We start from the raw sequence: 17,002 nt of genomic DNA, 5'->3' as shown, positions 1-17,002 counted from the left end.
CAGTTCAATGCCATCTCTTTCCTGTGGGTTCTATCAACTTTACTTTTCAAAATAAGATCTGGCTGTAACTGAGTCCTCTTCATAAAAAAAAAAAAAAAAAAAGATTTAAATGTACGTCAGATTTCACTGCCCACCTTGGGGTGGGGCAATCTCAGCCAACATTAGCTAAGGAATATTACTTTCAGGTCACTTGGGCTAAGACAGTAAAATGAAAAGCCAGGGCCTTGTCAAAGCAGTGCCAGTTATCCAACAGGATGCGAGGCAGTGGACTAATTCCCCATTATAACACACAGAGAGACTGTAAACAACACACAGAGAGACTGTAAACAAAGACTAAAGGGCCATGAAGATCACTTGCTGTATTTTATTAAACCAAGGAGCTAGTTTTCATACTCAGAAAATCCTCAGTTCATTACTGTTGTCATGTCACTCCACGCTAGGCAGCAGACATCACGTTCAGCCCCAGTGATGGATGCGTTTTAGGTGGGTTAGAAGTTGCTCACCCCACCTTGTGAAACAATTTGGGTGCTACAGATCCTCAAACAGAAAAGCTACTTGGAGTTTGGCATCTACCACATGATTGCTGCCAGTCAAGCGGATTTAAGGGCACATTTTAATCTCTCTCACGTTATTCTGGTCCTGGAATTTTTGCTTCAAGCTCATAGTAAATCTGAGTTTGGTAACTCAGGCCAGGGCAAGGGGCTCTCCCCATTATAGGTGTTAGTTTACAAAGATGGCAGTTGTTTTCCAATGCTAACGTATTCCCATGCTGCATACCTCAACTAACAGTTTCATCTTTAACAAATGCACTGGAATATGCTGATAGCTCCAACTCCAGAACACAATATCATACAGACAGCAGCCAGTGCCAAATGGTTAGTTAAGTAGATAAGAAAGGCACTCATTCTTCCTTAAAATAAAAAAAAAAAAAAAAAAAAAAGGAAGCTATTGCAGTCAAGCAGACAAAGTGTGGATAGAAGCTGGCAGATTCCACAATACATAGTCACGTCGAAAATGGCCTCCTCCTGCAAACTGTTCCTTCATCAAGCATTTGAGTCAACCGAAAGAGAGGAATTGTCCCTATTATTCACAGGAGTTTCACCTCCCTGTTCCACAGCAGAGCAGCATTTTCTATACATTCTGACATACAACTACCTAAGAAGCACAGAGGATAAATTCTACTCTGCAGCAGAGGGAAAACTCCTCTCCCCTGCTTTCTGTTTCCAGACCCAAAGTTGAGCCGGGCCTTTATTTTGACTGTTCCCTGGTCTGTGAATGGAAAATCCCTCCTCAGCACTAGCAGGCTGGTGTCTGCTGCACACACCCACCGCACACAGCAGAAATTCCAGTCAATAAGGCAAGTGGGGCCCAGGCGATGGAAGGGGAGGAAGGAGCCATACAAACAATAAGAAAAGCATCTGGCTGTTACTGGCTGGAAAGGAGACTGGAGTTCAAAAGAGACACGACTGCAGCTTTCACTTAGCAGGAAGATCATATCAATTCTCGCTGTCCTACTTTTCACATGGGCCAAAATATCTGGGAAGGGTAACTCGGGGTTTCCAGCCCGCGCTTTCTTTAATGCGATTCCAGTAACTCCAGAACAGCGACAAAACCCACCTTGTAGGTTTTTATCCCACCCAACCAAAACATCCCCCTGCTTCTGCTCTGGGCCTGTGGAAACGGCCTGAAAAGTAAAAGCTCTTTGCTGAACGTGAGCCAGCCATCTCTCCACCACCACACTAATGGAGGCTGCTCTGCTGTCCTTCCCTGGAGATAGCAGCCAAGTCTACTGAAGCTTTTCTCATAGCAACCACAGCTCCAGAGCCAACAGCAGCTGCTGTCACTGCCTTACACGCTTACCCACAGGATCCAGAGCAAAGCAACACCCTCCTCCCTGCACCTCTAGAGCAAAGGAGAGCCACAGGGCTGGTGACAAGATGACTTCCTGGGTCAACCACAAGAGAAAAAAAAAAAAAAAAGCAAAACTAGTATTTCCTATCCAAGTGAAAAGGGGAATCTCCTATTTCTAATGAAGAAATCGGAAATTCTTTTTCTGGCTTTAGGTTCTGGTAGTAACACCCAGTCACAGTGTGGGGCAACCACCTAAAACCCACGGTGTCCCAGTACACCACAGACGCCAACATCAAGTTCTTCCAGACCCGGCTGCACCCTTCTCACGGAGGGAGGCGTTCGCCCCCTGCCCCAGCCGTACCCTCGGCGCTGCCATTCCCTCACGGAGCGGCCATGCAGCACCGTGCCCTCTGCAGACCCACCCCCCCCAAAACCGCACGGCCCACCCGGGGATCCCGGCGCCCAGCAGAGGAGTGCGGGGACACGGCCGGGAAGCGGCTGTGACCGCCCCCGCGCCGCTGCTGCACCCATTTCGCCGCTGCCACGGGGCCACGCGCGGCCTCGCACCTCGCCTCCTGCCCTCCCCCGCGGCCGGCCCGGCGCTGCCCGCCGCCGCTTCCCCGCCCGACACGGCGGTGAACTCCGGTCACCGGCACCCAAGGACGAGCCGCCGGGCGACAGTGACCTTGCCCGCGCCGGCGGAGGGAAGGCGGCGGGGGCCGGAGCGGGACCGGGAACCCACCCCGCGGCGGCCACGCGTGACGGACGAGGAAATGCAGGAGGATCCGCGCTGCAGCCCGCGGCGCCGGGCGGGCCGGGAGCAGGGGGTTACGGGGGAAGACGCCGCACGGGCACCATGAGAAAGCAGAAAATGCAGGTCAAACACCGCCTCCCCCGAGGCCCAGAGGGGCCGGCGGCTCGGGGCGGGTAGCGGCGGCCGGGGCAAGGCAGCGACCGCCCGGAGGAGGCCGCCCCGAGACGGACAGCAACCCCTAAGCCCCCCCCGGGATAATAGGGAGGAAAAGGGGGAGCGGAGGAGGCCAGCCTACGGCGGGGCTTCCCCGCCGCTCGCCTCCACCGACAAAGCCCCGCGGCGGGGCCCGGCCCCGGCCCCAGCCGCGGCCCCGCACCGACCTGCCACCACCGGCCCCAGCCCGGCCGCCGCGGGCGGGCGCGCACCACCGGGACCGCCATGATGGCCCGCGCCGCCGGGCCGGGCCTCCCCCGCCGGGTCGGGGCCGGGCCGGGCCTCCGGGGCCGCTGCCCCACCGCCACGGCGGGGCCCTGACGCCCGGACACCCCGAGGCTGGCGCAGGGCGGAGCGCCGGGCCGGGGCCCGCGCCGGGAGCCCCCCGCGGCCGCCCGCCCTCCCGCCTGGGCATTCCCTCCCGCCAGCCCCGTCGCCGGGCACGGCCGGTACCCGTCCGCGCCTACCTGGCCGGCCCGTTCCCCGGGCCCCCGCGCGGCACTAGGCCCGGCTCAGCGCCACGGCGTCTCCTGGGCAGCCGGCGGGAGCAAGCCCTCGGCGGCGGCCGCGGCGCCAGCCCCTCCCCCTGGCAGCAGTAGCGGCGGCTTCTCCCCGAGCCGGGCGGAAACGGCACTGGGCGCACGGGGATCCCCGGCGCCGGCGCCAGGGGCGCCCCGGACACGCCCACTCCCGCTCCCGTTGGCTGCCACGGCGCTAAGCCCCGCCCCGCCGGGACGCCCGCCGCCGCCAGCTCCCCGCCCGCCCACGCTTGCCATTGGCCGACTCGCCGTCCGGTCCCGCCCGCGCTCCTGCCTCAGTGGGAGCCGCGCGTCCGCCCCGCCGCTCGCCCCACGGTCCTGGCGCCCCATTGGCGCGGTGAGCTGCCAGTCGGCCGGCGCAGGGGGGCCGCAGGGGGGGGAGGAGGAGGCGGCCGCGAGCGTCGACGCGGTGCAGCCAGGCGGGCTGCGACAGAGCCTGCCGGCTGAGCCGCGCTACGTGCCGAGGGGCGGGGCCGGCGGGGCCCGTCACCGCCCCCGCCGAGGCGCCGCTCTCCGCGGGGTAACTCCCGCGTCGGGACACGTGGCAGAAAGAAGGGGCGGTGCGGGCGCCCCAGATTCCTGGGCGGCAGCCGTCGCCGCGCCGCGCATGCGCGGGCAGGGAGCGGAGGGGGCGCAGGGCGCAGGCGCAGCGGCGCGGGAGCGGGCCTGCCGCTCGGCACGTCCGCGCTGCGGGGGGGTTGGGGGGTGGCCCTGGGTCGGGGTCTCGCCGGGGGGGATCCGGGGCCCACCCACCACCGGTGCCTCCCCGTGAGGCCTGGCGGAGCGCGGGTGCCGCGCCGCCGAGCTGCTGGGCTCTGGCGGGCCCTCCTGAGGCGGGCGGGAGGGCAGGCCGTGCCGGCAGGCCGTGCCGGGACCGCCGCCTCCCGTGCAGGCCGGGGCCGGTGGGGCGAGGTGCCGGCAGAGCGCCGGAGCCCGCAGCTGGCTGGTTCTCTGTCCCCGGAGCCGCAAACAGAGGGCGTGGGGCGCTGAGCGCGGGGCCGGCTGCGTGGGGCGGCGGGAAGGAGGGGCGGCGGGCCGGTCGGGAGTGGCCCCGGGTGCGGCTGCCCGGCCGCGGGACTGTGCCCGGTGCCCAGGTGCCGCGTCCTCATTGGGAGCAGGGGGAGCGCGGCCGCCCCGGGGGAGGCGGGCTGGCCGGGCCCCAGCTGCCGGGAAGCGAGCGCAAGGACGGCCAGGCGCGGAAGGGCCCTTTCTCCGGCTTAAGCAGCCCTGCAGACGTCGAGACCGTAGGACGTTAATTGCTGGTTCCAATTAACGCTGCGGGCGGACTACGCGAGCTGAAAGGACGTTTAAGGAAGGCGAATGGAGCCCCGGTGCGGGAGCAGCTGCGGGACAAAGCCGGAGACACCGCCCGCTGCCGGGGTCGCTGGGGAGAGGCCGCGCAGCCGGAGGCTGACGAGCCGCCAGCGCCTGAGGGGTGGCCCGGCCCCGCCGCCATCTTGTGCGCAGCGCCCGCCGCCCCCCGCCGCGGCAGCCGGGCCGGGCCGCCGCCACTCTGGCCGGGGGGGGGGGGGGGGGTGTCCCGGGGGGCGAGGGGCCGCGGGGCCGGTCAGGGCGCGCTGAGCCAGGCGTGCTGCAGGCACTGGGCGGCTGTGGCGCGGCGCTGCGGCGCGTACTGCAGCGCGGGCAGGAGGAAGCTGGCGAAGGGGGTGACCTCGTGTTGCCTCCAGCGGTGCCTGTCCGCCAGGGTGCTGTGCAGGCTGCGGGGGGAGAGCCTGGAGAGCCGCAGGAGAGCGCCTAAGCAAAGACAGCGTAAGCACAGCGCCTTAGTTACACTCGCGAGCCTGAGAGGCTGCGGCTGCTCGCCTTGTAGAGTCATCCAAAGCGTCCTGAGGGAGCCCTCCCTTCGCTTCACCCTCCTCTCGGTCTGCTTCGCCCGCGCTGCCCCGTGCGGGCTGGGCCAGCGGGTGTCTCTCAGAATCGTCTACCCAAGCTAGCACTTGGAGCCTCCCCATCCCTGAGCGCTGCTCTTGGGCGACAACACGCCAAGAGCGAACGAGGCATTCCCAGGCATTCCCAGGGCAGCCGTGCGGCTGCTGCTCCCTCTGCCTGCCCACGTGCGGCCCGCACTGCGTCGGCCACTTCAGTGCCAGAGCTCGCCAGACTCTGGTGGTACATGTATCTGTGCCCGCCAGCTCGGCGGGGCCCAGAAGCATGCCACCGCTGACCGAGAAGCTATCATCCCTAGTAGCACACTAGTGTCTCATGTATTTTGTGTCTACCAGCTCTGCGGGGCCCAGGAGTGTGCCACAGCTGACCGAGGAGCTATCCTCATCCCTAGCAGTATGTGGTGGCATGCAGCGATTCAGGTTAGGCATATGTGGTCAGGCCAGTTTGGTTTGCACAGAGAATGAATGTAGAACAAGAACTAGTTTTGACTCATTTCTTTTGAGCTCTGTAGTGGGAATAAGTGCAAGAAGAGGATGGGAATGTGCTGGGAGGTGCTTGTTAAACTGCAGCGTAAGGCTAGCACTCGGCACGGAGTGACTTGGGGGGAGGCTGAGGCTGCGTGGCTGGTGCGCGTGAAAGCAGAGAAAGAGGATGATAGACTAAATTGCAGAAGTTTGGAGTCGTGTGATGCCTTGAAGTCAAAGACAAGGGTTTCAAGCCTAATGAGTCAAAGGGAAAGGAACTGGGGAGAATAAAACAGAAGAGACGTTACAGTTGGGTCAGAAGGCTAAATATAACAGCCACGTTGGAAGGATATGAGTGTCCCATTCCAGATCATCATTGTTCTCTGCCAGTGAACGGGTGAAATCCCACCAGTTACGCACTTTCCGGCCTTCCTGGCATGTAGCTGTTTCCTGTCCGTATTTCCATTCTCTCCAAATCCAAAGGAGAATGAATGGAAATGTTTTGCCTATTGGGTGTTTGCTATGACCATTTTTCAGGATCTTGCATTCATCCCTGGAATGCTCCTGGATTACAAAGGTAGGCAGGGCAGGGAGTGTTACTGCTGTTCATGAAATCTCCACTTGTGTTCTGTTCCTGCTTGTAGCCTGTATTGTGTAATGTAATTTGGGGGGGGTGGGGGGTTGTTCAGTGTGCATTAAGGAGTGTGTCAGAGATCCACAGTGATTTTTAGAGTAAACTTCCTCACTCCAGTTCTTACCTGGCCTGCTGAAAAATTTTGTTGACTTGTTCCAGGAGAAAGCAATTTGAGGAGGAATTCTTCCCAGGAGTTCAATAATACGAGCAACGTGATCTAGACAGAGGGAGGGAAAAAACATCTAGATACAAAGATTGTGATGCTTCTGTCAGTGAAATGAATAAAATTGATGGGAGTCCTACCATCATCTCTGGAAAAATATTTCCCAGGTTGAGGATCGAAGAGACACTCCCCAGTTGCCATTTCAAATGCCTTGACAGGGAGAAGTAGCATTGTTAATTCACGGTCTGACTTTTTTTCTAACTCACTAACTTGAGCTTTTCTTCCCCATTAACTGATAGTACCAATTTCCCTTGCTGCTACACAAAACTGATCCTAAAATACGGAAATATTCACACTGGTTTGATCTGTACGATGATGAAACAGCACCTTTAGCTCCATCGGGATGAAAAGCAGTATGTGTCTGACTCAGTCAAGCCTATGAGTTAGCATATATGGAGTGTGAACTGCCTTACAGCTTAAACTAATTAAGAGTCAATTTTATCAGCAGCATACTTTCACTCCAAAGTGAATGAGTGCAGACTGCCCCTTTTTTCCTTTTCAGCAAGGAAGTTTTGTATATAGGTGGGTGCTGCCCCTGGCCTGTTATTGTCCGTCACCCCCTGTGCACGCGCAGCGTCGTCCCCAGTCCTACCAGGCAGCCTGTGCTCCAGATGTCCGCAGGAGTGCCGTAGTCTAATCCGAGAAGCACTTCCAGGGCACGGTATGGCTGAGTCTGTATCTTCTTGGAAAAAGGCTTGTACTGAAATGGAAACAAACTCCCTTCGGTTAGTGTCCATAAACAAGTGACCACAACACTTGTGCTCACAAGCTTCCTGCACGGCGAGGAGGACGCTGCGGGGCAGAGCCAAATACATGCATTAAACTGCACAGGGCACAGCCGGCACGTTCTCAGCCTCACTGACACAAGGGTGAATTTATCTCCCAACATTTCACACTGAACACTGTTTTGAATTTCTAATTGTAGGGACCATCTGCAAGCTGAAGAAACGTCCAAAGTTGGCAGCGTCTCCAGGAGTACGGTGCCCAGCTCGGAGTCGGGACTGCTGAATATAACACCCCTCAAAACTGGCACCTCTTCAGCACACTGAAATAGCTATTCAGCTGTAAAAGGACAGACATGCAGGGCAGGATGGAAAGAAACACACAGCATCCTGCATCGTCATGGAACTGAGACTCGGGGCAGACTCACTGTCCAGCACGCGCTGCCCAGATCTGCAATCTTCACTTCTATGCTCATTAAATCAGATTCTTCCAATCGATCGCCAAGATCACCTCCTAGATGGAAAGGACAGAGAGAAACCAGGTCTTTCCAAACCAACAGGTAATACATCAGTTACCACAGGAAAGGCACGTATGCCTGCCTTTAAAGCTTTTCAGCCTAAAAGGTCCTAAAATGCTTTTTATCACCAATAAAATGCCACCTCTTTTTTTTTTAGGAAACACAAAGGAAGAGCTGGTACCCAGTCAAAATCTAAGAGGATGTTTGGGAGGACAGTAGCTTGGAGTGGTGTGACCATGTACTCCTGTCCTACTGCAAGGTTCCTCTAGCACCATGGTTAAATTACTGTGGGCCTGGAGGATAGCACATTCTACCAGCACTAGCCAGACACAAAACATCTGTAATGCCTCCTTAGCCTTCAGCAGTCCTGGCTGTCACAGACCTTGGACACAGCCTGCTTGGCAAGCACCATAAAGGTTACATTTTCATATGACCCCATAGAAGGGTAATTTTTGGTCTACCGCTTTACAGTGAGCTGTCAGTCTGTGCCTAATATTGTGCTTTTCTGCTCCAAGCAAAAGACTCAGTCATTAATTTAGCATTCCCTGATTGCCCCAGAGTTCGAGAGACAAAACAGCACCATCGTGGGAGAAATGCTCATGGGAGAACATTGTGCGAGGATAATATAAAGGGTCTCATTGCTGAGAGATGAGCTGATCTCTGAAGAAACTCTCCAGCCCTATGTCTTATTTGATATTCACACCGTTCTCTGCAAATAAATTATTTTTCAAAAGGCCTTGAAGATTAGCAGTACATGCAAGTCTCCCACAAACCTCAGAAATACAGGAAATAAAGAGCAGAAGTGTCGTACAGCTTTCTGATCAAATAATTTTGTATGTAAACCTTTCAGTGGCTGAAAACAAAGGAACTAATCTGTACCTAAAGCCATAAGAATGAGCTCCGAGGTCGTGGTGGAGCTGTTAACATATGCCCATGATCTTGTAGTTGTTCTCCACACAAACCTACCTGCAAGAGCACGTTTCTGTAGGTGCCTTGAGCAGCTTGTAGCCTCTCAGCCTGAAGTTTGTATTGAGCAGAAACAGAGCGGCCTCTCAGCAACATAAGCTGGCTATCCTGTTTTATACTGGCCATTGCAGGAGATGGAAACCTTTCCTAAAATATCTGTACCTGCTGCCTGTGTTTCCCTCCTGGCAATAAACACTTAAGTCCCTTGTTAAAAAAACCGGGGAGTGCTCACCTGGTCCCTTTAGCCTCAAATCTGTTCTCTGGCTGCAGTCGAGTGTATCAGGCAGAAGCCTTTGGAGGCTTTTGTCATGTCCGTACAGCAAGATGTTCTCCGGTTTGATGTCCGCGTGGATAATGCGGCAGCACTTGTGCAGGAAGTGCAGCCCTGCCAGCACCTGGGCAAGCAGGCAGCAAGTCACATCGGCAACGCGAGGGTCCCCACCGCTCCCCGCCTGGGCAGCTGCCAGCGCTGTCGGAGCAGTGGGGCGCAGCGGGTGTGCAAGCTGTGCATGTTCGGGTATCAAAGAAAGAGGGCACGGGTGATAACTACCCACAAGAGGTTCTGTGTAACGAGTGTCCTGTACTAAGCTGGAGGTGACACCGGTTGGGGTGGCCCCGTGCGAGCTGGCACAAAGAATTTCATCACGCAGCGCTGCAGGAGGAGCAGGCGCTGGAGCCCCACGTGCCCAGCACGCTGAGCGAGAGGGGGCCTGGGGAGCCCAGCATGGAGGTGGCTGGCTGGGGGAGGTGAGGGTGACACACTGCGTGAAAAGCCACAGGTACCAGCATGGACAGGCAAGAGGACATGGAAAGAGGACAGAGCTACAAGGAGGCATTGCGATCGCAAAGCTGAACTTTCTCCTGAACAAACACTTGTGTTTGTATGGCTTTTATGTCCTAGACCACCCTGCCTTCCTGCTGATTATCATTCGAATGGAAGTTGGGGGCCAGTTATAGAGTGACATGGCATGGGAGGGCGTCCCATCGTACAAGGAAAGGAAAGGAGGTGTAGCATAACCCAGACAGGAGGAGGGAGCGCATGTAGAAAGGACTTAAAGGCAGTGCAGGAGAGCCATGTAGGGAAAGAACGGCTTACAATGGAGCAGGGAGAGTCTGCCCTGTCACAGGGGAGAGATAAACAACGCCTACCAGAGAGAAGCAGTCACTATCAGGAATCAGTAACAGCAAAAAGGCTACTGGGAGAGTTACATCTGTTTTTTAAACACTCTGGTCAGTCATAAAGGGCTGGCAAATATTCTCTGTATTATCAAATTCTATTCTGGGATGAATACCAGCCCCAGGGAAATATCACCCTTAAATGGTAACTGTGAAACGTGGGGAAAGATTTAAGTAGCTAAACTGGAAGGAATCAGAAGTAAATACTGCCCCAGTGCCGATCCAAAGGGGGAAAAAAGATTCTGAGATTTTACAATTACAGCAGATAAAGGAATGGATTAAGCAAAAGGCTTGGGTGTGAAATGGGGCACAGAGATTAATGCCACTGCAGTTTTGTTAGTGGAGATTCTTCAGAGGAGGAAGAGGTTATTCCAAAGAACAGGATGAAGGAAGAAGCGCTTTTCTTTCTTAGTGTCCCTAGAAGGGCATAGGAATCGAGGTAGCAAATCTTCATCTTGGCAAGCGTGCAGACCTCTGATAAACCTCAGTATGAGAGGCAAAATGTAATTTTAACTATTCTGGGGGCTCACTCAGGTTTCTCATTCCTTAGCTATTCCCAGCCAATGCATAAGAAACTCAGTTTTCACGATTTGGTTGATCAGCACACTACATCCTTACAGGGGATGAGGGAAGAGCTGACCCTGTGCAGGAAAACCTCAACATGGGTGGAGGACCAGCCAACCAAACCTGCAATTTAGAAAGCCCTGGAAAGCCCTCAGTGCTGAGGGAGACCTTGAGCAGCCTTTGGTGGTACCGTGCAGATAGCTGCCAGACCTGCCACTGCTACCCGCAGCTGGATGCCAAGGCGAATGCCAGAGGTCTGGCATTGCCGCCAGACAGGACTTCTTGGGGCAGCAGGAGGGCAGAGATACACATGGTTTGCCCACAAGAAGCACAACTATGGCAGGCTGTTTGTCCCCCTGCTACTCCTGTGAGCAGCGCAACTGCTGGAGAATTCAGTGATTACTGAGACGATGGGAACACAAGTGCCAGCCCGAATCCCCGGTGCAGGTCTGCAGGCTGCTGGCTCTTCGTGGCGGTGGCCCCAGCTCCTTCCCAAACCCGACAGGGCGAGCTTGGGCAGTAATATACAGCGAGTGCCCCGGTATTGACAGGGAGGTGATGGCTTCCCACACTGCATTTTAATTAACGTTTTATCTCCTTAGACCCAAAAGAAATAGTTACTGTTTTCCTTAAAAAGGTGCGTGCCCTGGGCACCCACGCTGTATTACCCCTTCCTTGGCAGATGTAGTCGGGGGGATCATGGCAGATGACCCCAAGATGAAGACTATGCCAAGAGTCCCTCGGTGCCCTCACCCAGTTCCAGCTAAGTTCTCACCTGCTGTAAAGATTTTTTCACAAAAGGCAGAGGCAGTCCCTGGGCTGTGTAGTTGCCCATCAGACATCGCAGGGAGGGACCCAGCGCCTCAAACACCAAGCAAGCATGTGGGAAAGAGTCAGGGATTCACTAACAGAGAGAAGATGCTACCACCAGCCTTTTGCCCTTCACTAGATCAGCCAAATATCTCCTTATCCAACCTCTCTCCTCCAGCCACCTCCACGTGCCCTGGCCCTGCTCGTCCTCTCCATGGGAGCAGAGCGCTCAGCTTTGCATCATCCTGCAGCTCTTGGAGGCCAGCCCAGGCTTTGCTGACCCAGAGCTGCAGCACTCTCAGCAGAAGGATATGGAATCCATTCTCTCCGATCATTCTGAAGTCATCTAATAAAGAGACGATGTTCTCTCCTGCCTGGTCCTTCTTCTTCATACTGCTCACCTGAGGGAGGATTCCAAGAGCTGCAATTAGAGACATGGATATGCACAAGGACATCTTGCACCCATTTTACCTTGTTCTACAGACTTTTTCTGCCAGGAGTTGGCACCTCCTGACAAATCCCATGAAAACAGCATCAGGGAAACCAGGCTCCAAACAACACAAGCAAAGTCTATTACCAAGGAATGTTTCTGCATGTTGTCTAGCTCTTGACCAGGTGGGACCATCACCCTCACAGTGTCTGAGTAACTCAAACCCATCCTGCTAACAGTGTCTAGCACACTTCTTGCTGCTTATTCTATCCCATGGAGGCCCAGAAAGTGCTCCTGGTTGTGCTGGCAGGGCATTCCCCTAAGCACACAGCTCCCTGCTCCCACCAGCAATGGCTGTCCGTTTCCTTTGCCCTTCTGCAGCCTCTGCTCCTCCTTAGGGTGGGAATGGCCTTGTCCCTCCCCAGCTGAGAGTAGCAGGCTGGGACCTTTTTTTTTAAAAAAACATACATTCCTTTCAGCAATTTCTGGCAAGGGGCTGCAGAGCGGCAGAGACTTTGTCTTTGGTCACTCCAAGGCTGCCTGTCCTACTGGAGTAGAGCCGCTTCCATGCCTGGAGGAACCCAGCGGAGCAGGCTCCCTTGGGCTGAGGAAGGGTTGGCTACAGGCAAGTACCACAGAGATCTGTAAGACACAGAGTGGTGGTGGATGGGCTGACTGCAGAACTTTCATAGAAGAACCAGGTGGCATCAAACCTAGTGCTTGGGAAGTTCGAAAACAAAACAGAGGAGGTGGCTCTTCATGCAGCACAGTGGGCAGGTGGTGGCAGTCCTTGTCACAGGGGACTGCAGGTGATGAAGCCCGCATGGGCTCACAAGAAAGCAGGGCAGGTCTCTTGAAGGTAAATCCACTAATTACTGCCCACACAGACATCGCCCTTGGCCCAAGAAATCTCCAGCTGGAAACTGCCGTAGGCCAGGGGAGCATTCAATGGGAGCAGCACCCTGCGCTTAGCTTGTCCTTACCCCCAGCTGGGTATCTGCTGCTGGCTGAACCCCCGGTCTGCCCAAGCACAGGTGCTGCGGTACCCCCAGCTCCTGCACCTGCACGGTACACTGGCGTGGCAAGGTTTCAGGAGTTTGCTCTCACAGAGCAGTGATCCTGGTACAGCAGTTCATAGGGTTTTTTTTTTTTTTCTCTTCACAGCCATAACTGTTGGGATTTGGGTTTGGCACATTGTGGAGATGCCAGATCTGCCTGCACCAGTGCCAGGAGGTTTGTGCTGGCACAATGGAGGTGAGCAGCCACGGAAGCGCAGCAGACCAGATCGTCTCTCCTGCCAGCTCTGCGGGCACCGACCACCCTGTGCTGGTGGGAACAGCCCTGCGGACCAGCTGTATTCTGCTGAATGGGAAGGCGCGTCTTTCAGAGAGAATTGGTAATAAATCAATGGTCAGGCTCGGTCTGTGTGCGGGATCGTGCTGATGTGTAGGAAAGCAGCCCTCTGATTGCATTAAATTAGTGCCCCTTGGTCCTTCCTCTTGCTTGACTGGGTCTGGCTCATGTCCCTTTGGATATGGCCTACAGATTTACAGGTGTGAACTAAGTCTTTCTCAGACCTGTTGGAGAAAGGCCTCAGAGTAATTTGAAATGCAAAATGTAATGGCTTTTGCTCATCTAAAGCTGATGTAACTTTGCATTTAGGCAAACTTCAAGAATTGTAACCATGACCTTTCTAGATCTAGCAGGTCAAGCCATCTTCAAAGGCAGCTAGCTGAGACCCAGATGCAGGCACCTAATTACCACATCCATTAGCAAAGGCTGGAGGAAGCTTTCTGACTTCAGACGTTTATTATATTTTCACTACATCCTGCTTTTTTTTCCCCCCAGATATTTCCTTTTCCTTCAGTATCAGCATTGTGATAGACCAGTGTCCTCTGAGCTGTGAATGACACAAATGCAGCAGACACACTCCCATCTCCTGCTTAAGAACATTAACACTTTTTCTGTTGATTATCTGCCTCATCTTTCTGCAAGTTCCCCCTATTTACTGGATTTCAGTCTCAGCTGAAAGAAATTGCTGACAGGGCAAGTAGGACACAGCCAGCATGTCTCAGTATGACAGAAGGAAGGAGAAGGTGCCCACTTCAGAGGCCAGTGCTGAGCCAGGGCAGTTTCTATGAATTCCCTAACTTTTGGGGTTTTTTTCTGTTCCCCACCTAGCTCCTCAGACTGAGACCTGGAGGGAGAAGGGATGATGAGGCTGGTACTCAGATGTGAACTCAGTGGCCATCCCCACAGAGCAAAAGTGCCCCAGAATATACATACACAGCGGAGGAGAGCGACCTCGTCTTTGGCAGCCTCAGCAAAGCCTTCCCTGCTTTTCAGGACCTTCACAGCTACTTGCTTCTTCCTCCTGGGAAATGAATCACAACTGCCAACCAATGCAGGCCAGAGTGGCCCTGACCAGCAGCATCTCCCCTTCTCCTTGCCACCCAGCCCTGGGCTTCCCAGGGAGGTGCTGCCCTCCTGCAAGCAGCCTTGCCCGTGGGCGTCCCTCCTGGTGATGCTGCCGGCATCTGGCAGCACAGCTGCCCCAGGGACCAGCAAGAGACTGGAGAGAAAAAGGCAGAGCACACATACTGCAGGGTCTGAATGAGAACAAAAGCAGAGCGAGGGCTGATGCCACCTTATTTATGTTCTTTGGTTTCTGAGGACCAGCTCTGCTCATTGCACCCCACTATCTTGCTGCCAGGTTTGCCCTGTGCTTGAGGGACTCCGATACGCTTAAGGCATGCAGCTGTGCTCTGCTGCTTCTGCGAGAGCAGCTGGTTGTGCCCAGGAGACCAGCCAGCCCTTCCCACCTCCCTGAAAAGCACTTAGCCCCTCACCTCACGTCCTGGCACAGCCAGACGGTGGCAAAGGCGCCGCAGCCCAGCTTGCGCAGAGCCTGGTATTGCATGTTGAACACGTCTCCTTCACGCATGGGGTGGTGGCCTCCTGCGGGGACCATCACCAACAGACATTACTGTCATCTCTAAATGCTCCTAGGCTGAAGGAGCAGCTGAGGACAGCCATCCTCCTGGAGGAACGGCCAGACAGGTCCTGGTGGCCTCCTCTGGCTTGGGAAGAGTGTGGCACGATCTTGGCTCTGGAGCCACATGCCCGAGGACTGACCTGTGCAGTGGGCTGCTGGCATCTCCTCCTGCACCTGCTCCTCCATGGCCCAACAGAGCAGCAGGTCCTGGCACGGGGGGACAAAGCAGCAGAGAACCGGGTCGGGCACGGGCAGTGTGATCTTCAGCACTTTATTCCTTTAAAGAGAGTTGGAGAGCTGCAGGGCAGCCTTACTTCTGCTGCATGCTGTGCACACCGATGCCCTTTCCTACCCCCGCTGTCCCTTCACCCCCCTCCTTCCCATCCTCTTCATCAGCCCCTGGAGCGGGCTGTTACAAATGTTTCTGGCACTTCACAGGGGCAGGGATTATTTTAAGAGTGCAGAAGAGGAAAGCTGGCAGGCTGGGGCCAGGCAGGGATCCTGGCGGTGTGCAGCCAGGGCCAGGTGGGTGTCTCAGGTTTCCCTGTGCCCAGTGTGGATTTGCAGGGGCTTAGCAGGGACTGTGGGATCCTCTCCTACGAGGAAAGCACCCACTCCCCATCCCCGTCCCAGCTGAGGAGGGCACATCTCTGGGCTTTTGCTGGCAGAAGGAGCATCACGCTCCAGATGGGCATGAAGCAGGACCTGCATTTAGACACTGCAACACTGCAGATCTGCCTGCAGCCCAGCTCCAGGGCCGGGGCACAGGTTTGTCCCTGACTGTCCTGTGATACCCTAGCAAGAGGCTGTGACGGAGGGGGAGGCTGTTCCTGGGGTTTGTTACTATGACAGCCCAAGGCACAAACACTGAGACACTGCAGATAGACTGATGCAACTGCTGTCCCCCCACCTCGCAGCACCCGTGTAGAATTGGCTTCAGCACCAGTCACCTGAAATTGCAGCCCAGAACCTGTGTTGCTAATGGAAATATAGGTGTAAACTGCCATAGCTGGGGTATTCCCAGTCCAGCCTGCCGTAACTTGGCAATGCCACTTGCTGTACGGCTGAAGCTTCAGGCTAACACACATTGCCAGAGCTTGAGACAGGTGATAATAATCCCAGCAGACCATTAGCACGGGTAGAAATACTGACCTTCAAATCCTTCAAATCAGGTCACTAAAGCTAAGAGCTCGTCTGTACTGGAGGATTTTCAGAAATAGTTCCTGTGGGATGGAGGTGGTGGGAGCGGTGGGAGCCACGTGACAGGGAGTTGTTCTGGGACACCAGTGTCTTCCAGGTGCTGAGGCAGAGGCACAACTTCCTCAAAAAGCCTGAAGTTTCCACCTGCTGATGCTCCTCTCCCCGCGCAGCAGCCAGGGATGCAGCCTGCCTTGGGGCACTCGGCAAGCTCCCGGCACGGTTCCAGCTAAGGGTCAGACTGGGCTTGAGACTAACCCTGGCAGGGACAACCCAAACTGCCAGAGCCAACACTGCTCTGTTCACCCTCCGCTTCCATGTTTTTACATCTCTAGCCATGGCATTTTTACACCTCTAACCCTTCAGAACCAGTCTCTTTTAGGCATAAACCTCCAGGAAGCTGCATGTCTGTACAGCCACTCTTTTACTAACATCTCAGCTGTGAAACACAGGTGATATCAACATTTTCCTTATTTGTGCGCCGACTGAGCGTACCAGTAACCTCACCAGTTCCTGCACCACCAGAATCTACCGCGCCCTCTTCACTCACACTGTCAGGACAGCAGGGGCTGATCCGCGAGTCCGGCAACAGCCTGGAAGATTTTATTATGTCGCCCACCATTTGCCTGCCAAAGGAAAGCTCAAGAGTGTGTGCAGATGGCAGTTCAATGGCACCTTCCCTAGTTGGATTGTTACGGTAATAGGAGACTTTTGGTGGGAAAGTAACTCCCAAAGACAGACTCAGTGTAAAATGCACCCCAGCACAAGGGCTGACGGAGCTTTTGGGCAGCTCACCGGGCCCTGATGTCCCTTCTGCTGCCGAGGCGAGGCAAGTCCACCCGGTGGCATGCAAGGTTACCTCCATCCACCCTAGCTAGATGGACGCACTGGCAAAGGATGAGGAGCGTTGCTATGCAACTTGCTACAGGTGAGCGAAACATACTTTTCTAAGTTTTGTGATAAAGGACAATCAATGCTTTAAAGTCCTTCATCGCTTCATGTCTTTACATTAAAAGCAACTGTTAATTTGCTTTTGTC

The 17,002-nt window shown here is 55.3% G+C and overlaps 2 protein-coding genes across 3 annotated transcripts in view; both read right to left on the bottom strand.

Moving 5' to 3' along the window:
• SETD5 (SET domain containing 5) overlaps positions 1 to 3,453 on the bottom strand; it is a 66,144-nt gene extending 62,691 nt beyond the window's left edge. Inside the window, exon 1 of one of the 2 annotated variants that reach the window (XM_037385283.1) lies at positions 3,286 to 3,453. The gene's annotated coding sequence lies outside the window, so the exon portion shown is untranslated. The remainder of the gene's footprint in view (positions 1 to 3,285) is intronic. The other variant, XM_037385284.1, reaches the window with a different exon arrangement.
• A 1,172-nt stretch (positions 3,454 to 4,625) lies between these two features.
• On the bottom strand, positions 4,626 to 15,039 carry LOC119147458 (SRSF protein kinase 3-like). Its single transcript, XM_037386479.1, has 11 exons — positions 14,908 to 15,039; positions 14,622 to 14,730; positions 14,059 to 14,146; positions 11,656 to 11,743; positions 11,308 to 11,414; positions 9,025 to 9,187; positions 7,737 to 7,822; positions 7,179 to 7,286; positions 6,667 to 6,736; positions 6,488 to 6,580; positions 4,626 to 5,112 (listed from the first exon to the last, which is right to left on the bottom strand). Exons 1-11 carry the CDS (start codon positions 14,951 to 14,953, stop codon positions 4,925 to 4,927), a joined length of 1,146 nt encoding a protein of 381 aa, XP_037242376.1. The 5' UTR covers positions 14,954 to 15,039; the 3' UTR covers positions 4,626 to 4,924.
• Positions 15,040 to 17,002: the final 1,963 nt, after the last annotated feature.

This window comes from Falco rusticolus, chromosome 4, assembly GCF_015220075.1.
Source record: "Falco rusticolus isolate bFalRus1 chromosome 4, bFalRus1.pri, whole genome shotgun sequence".
In the NCBI taxonomy this organism is placed as follows: Eukaryota; Metazoa; Chordata; class Aves; order Falconiformes; family Falconidae; genus Falco; species Falco rusticolus.
This window is presented reverse-complemented; position numbering and strand designations above follow the sequence as displayed.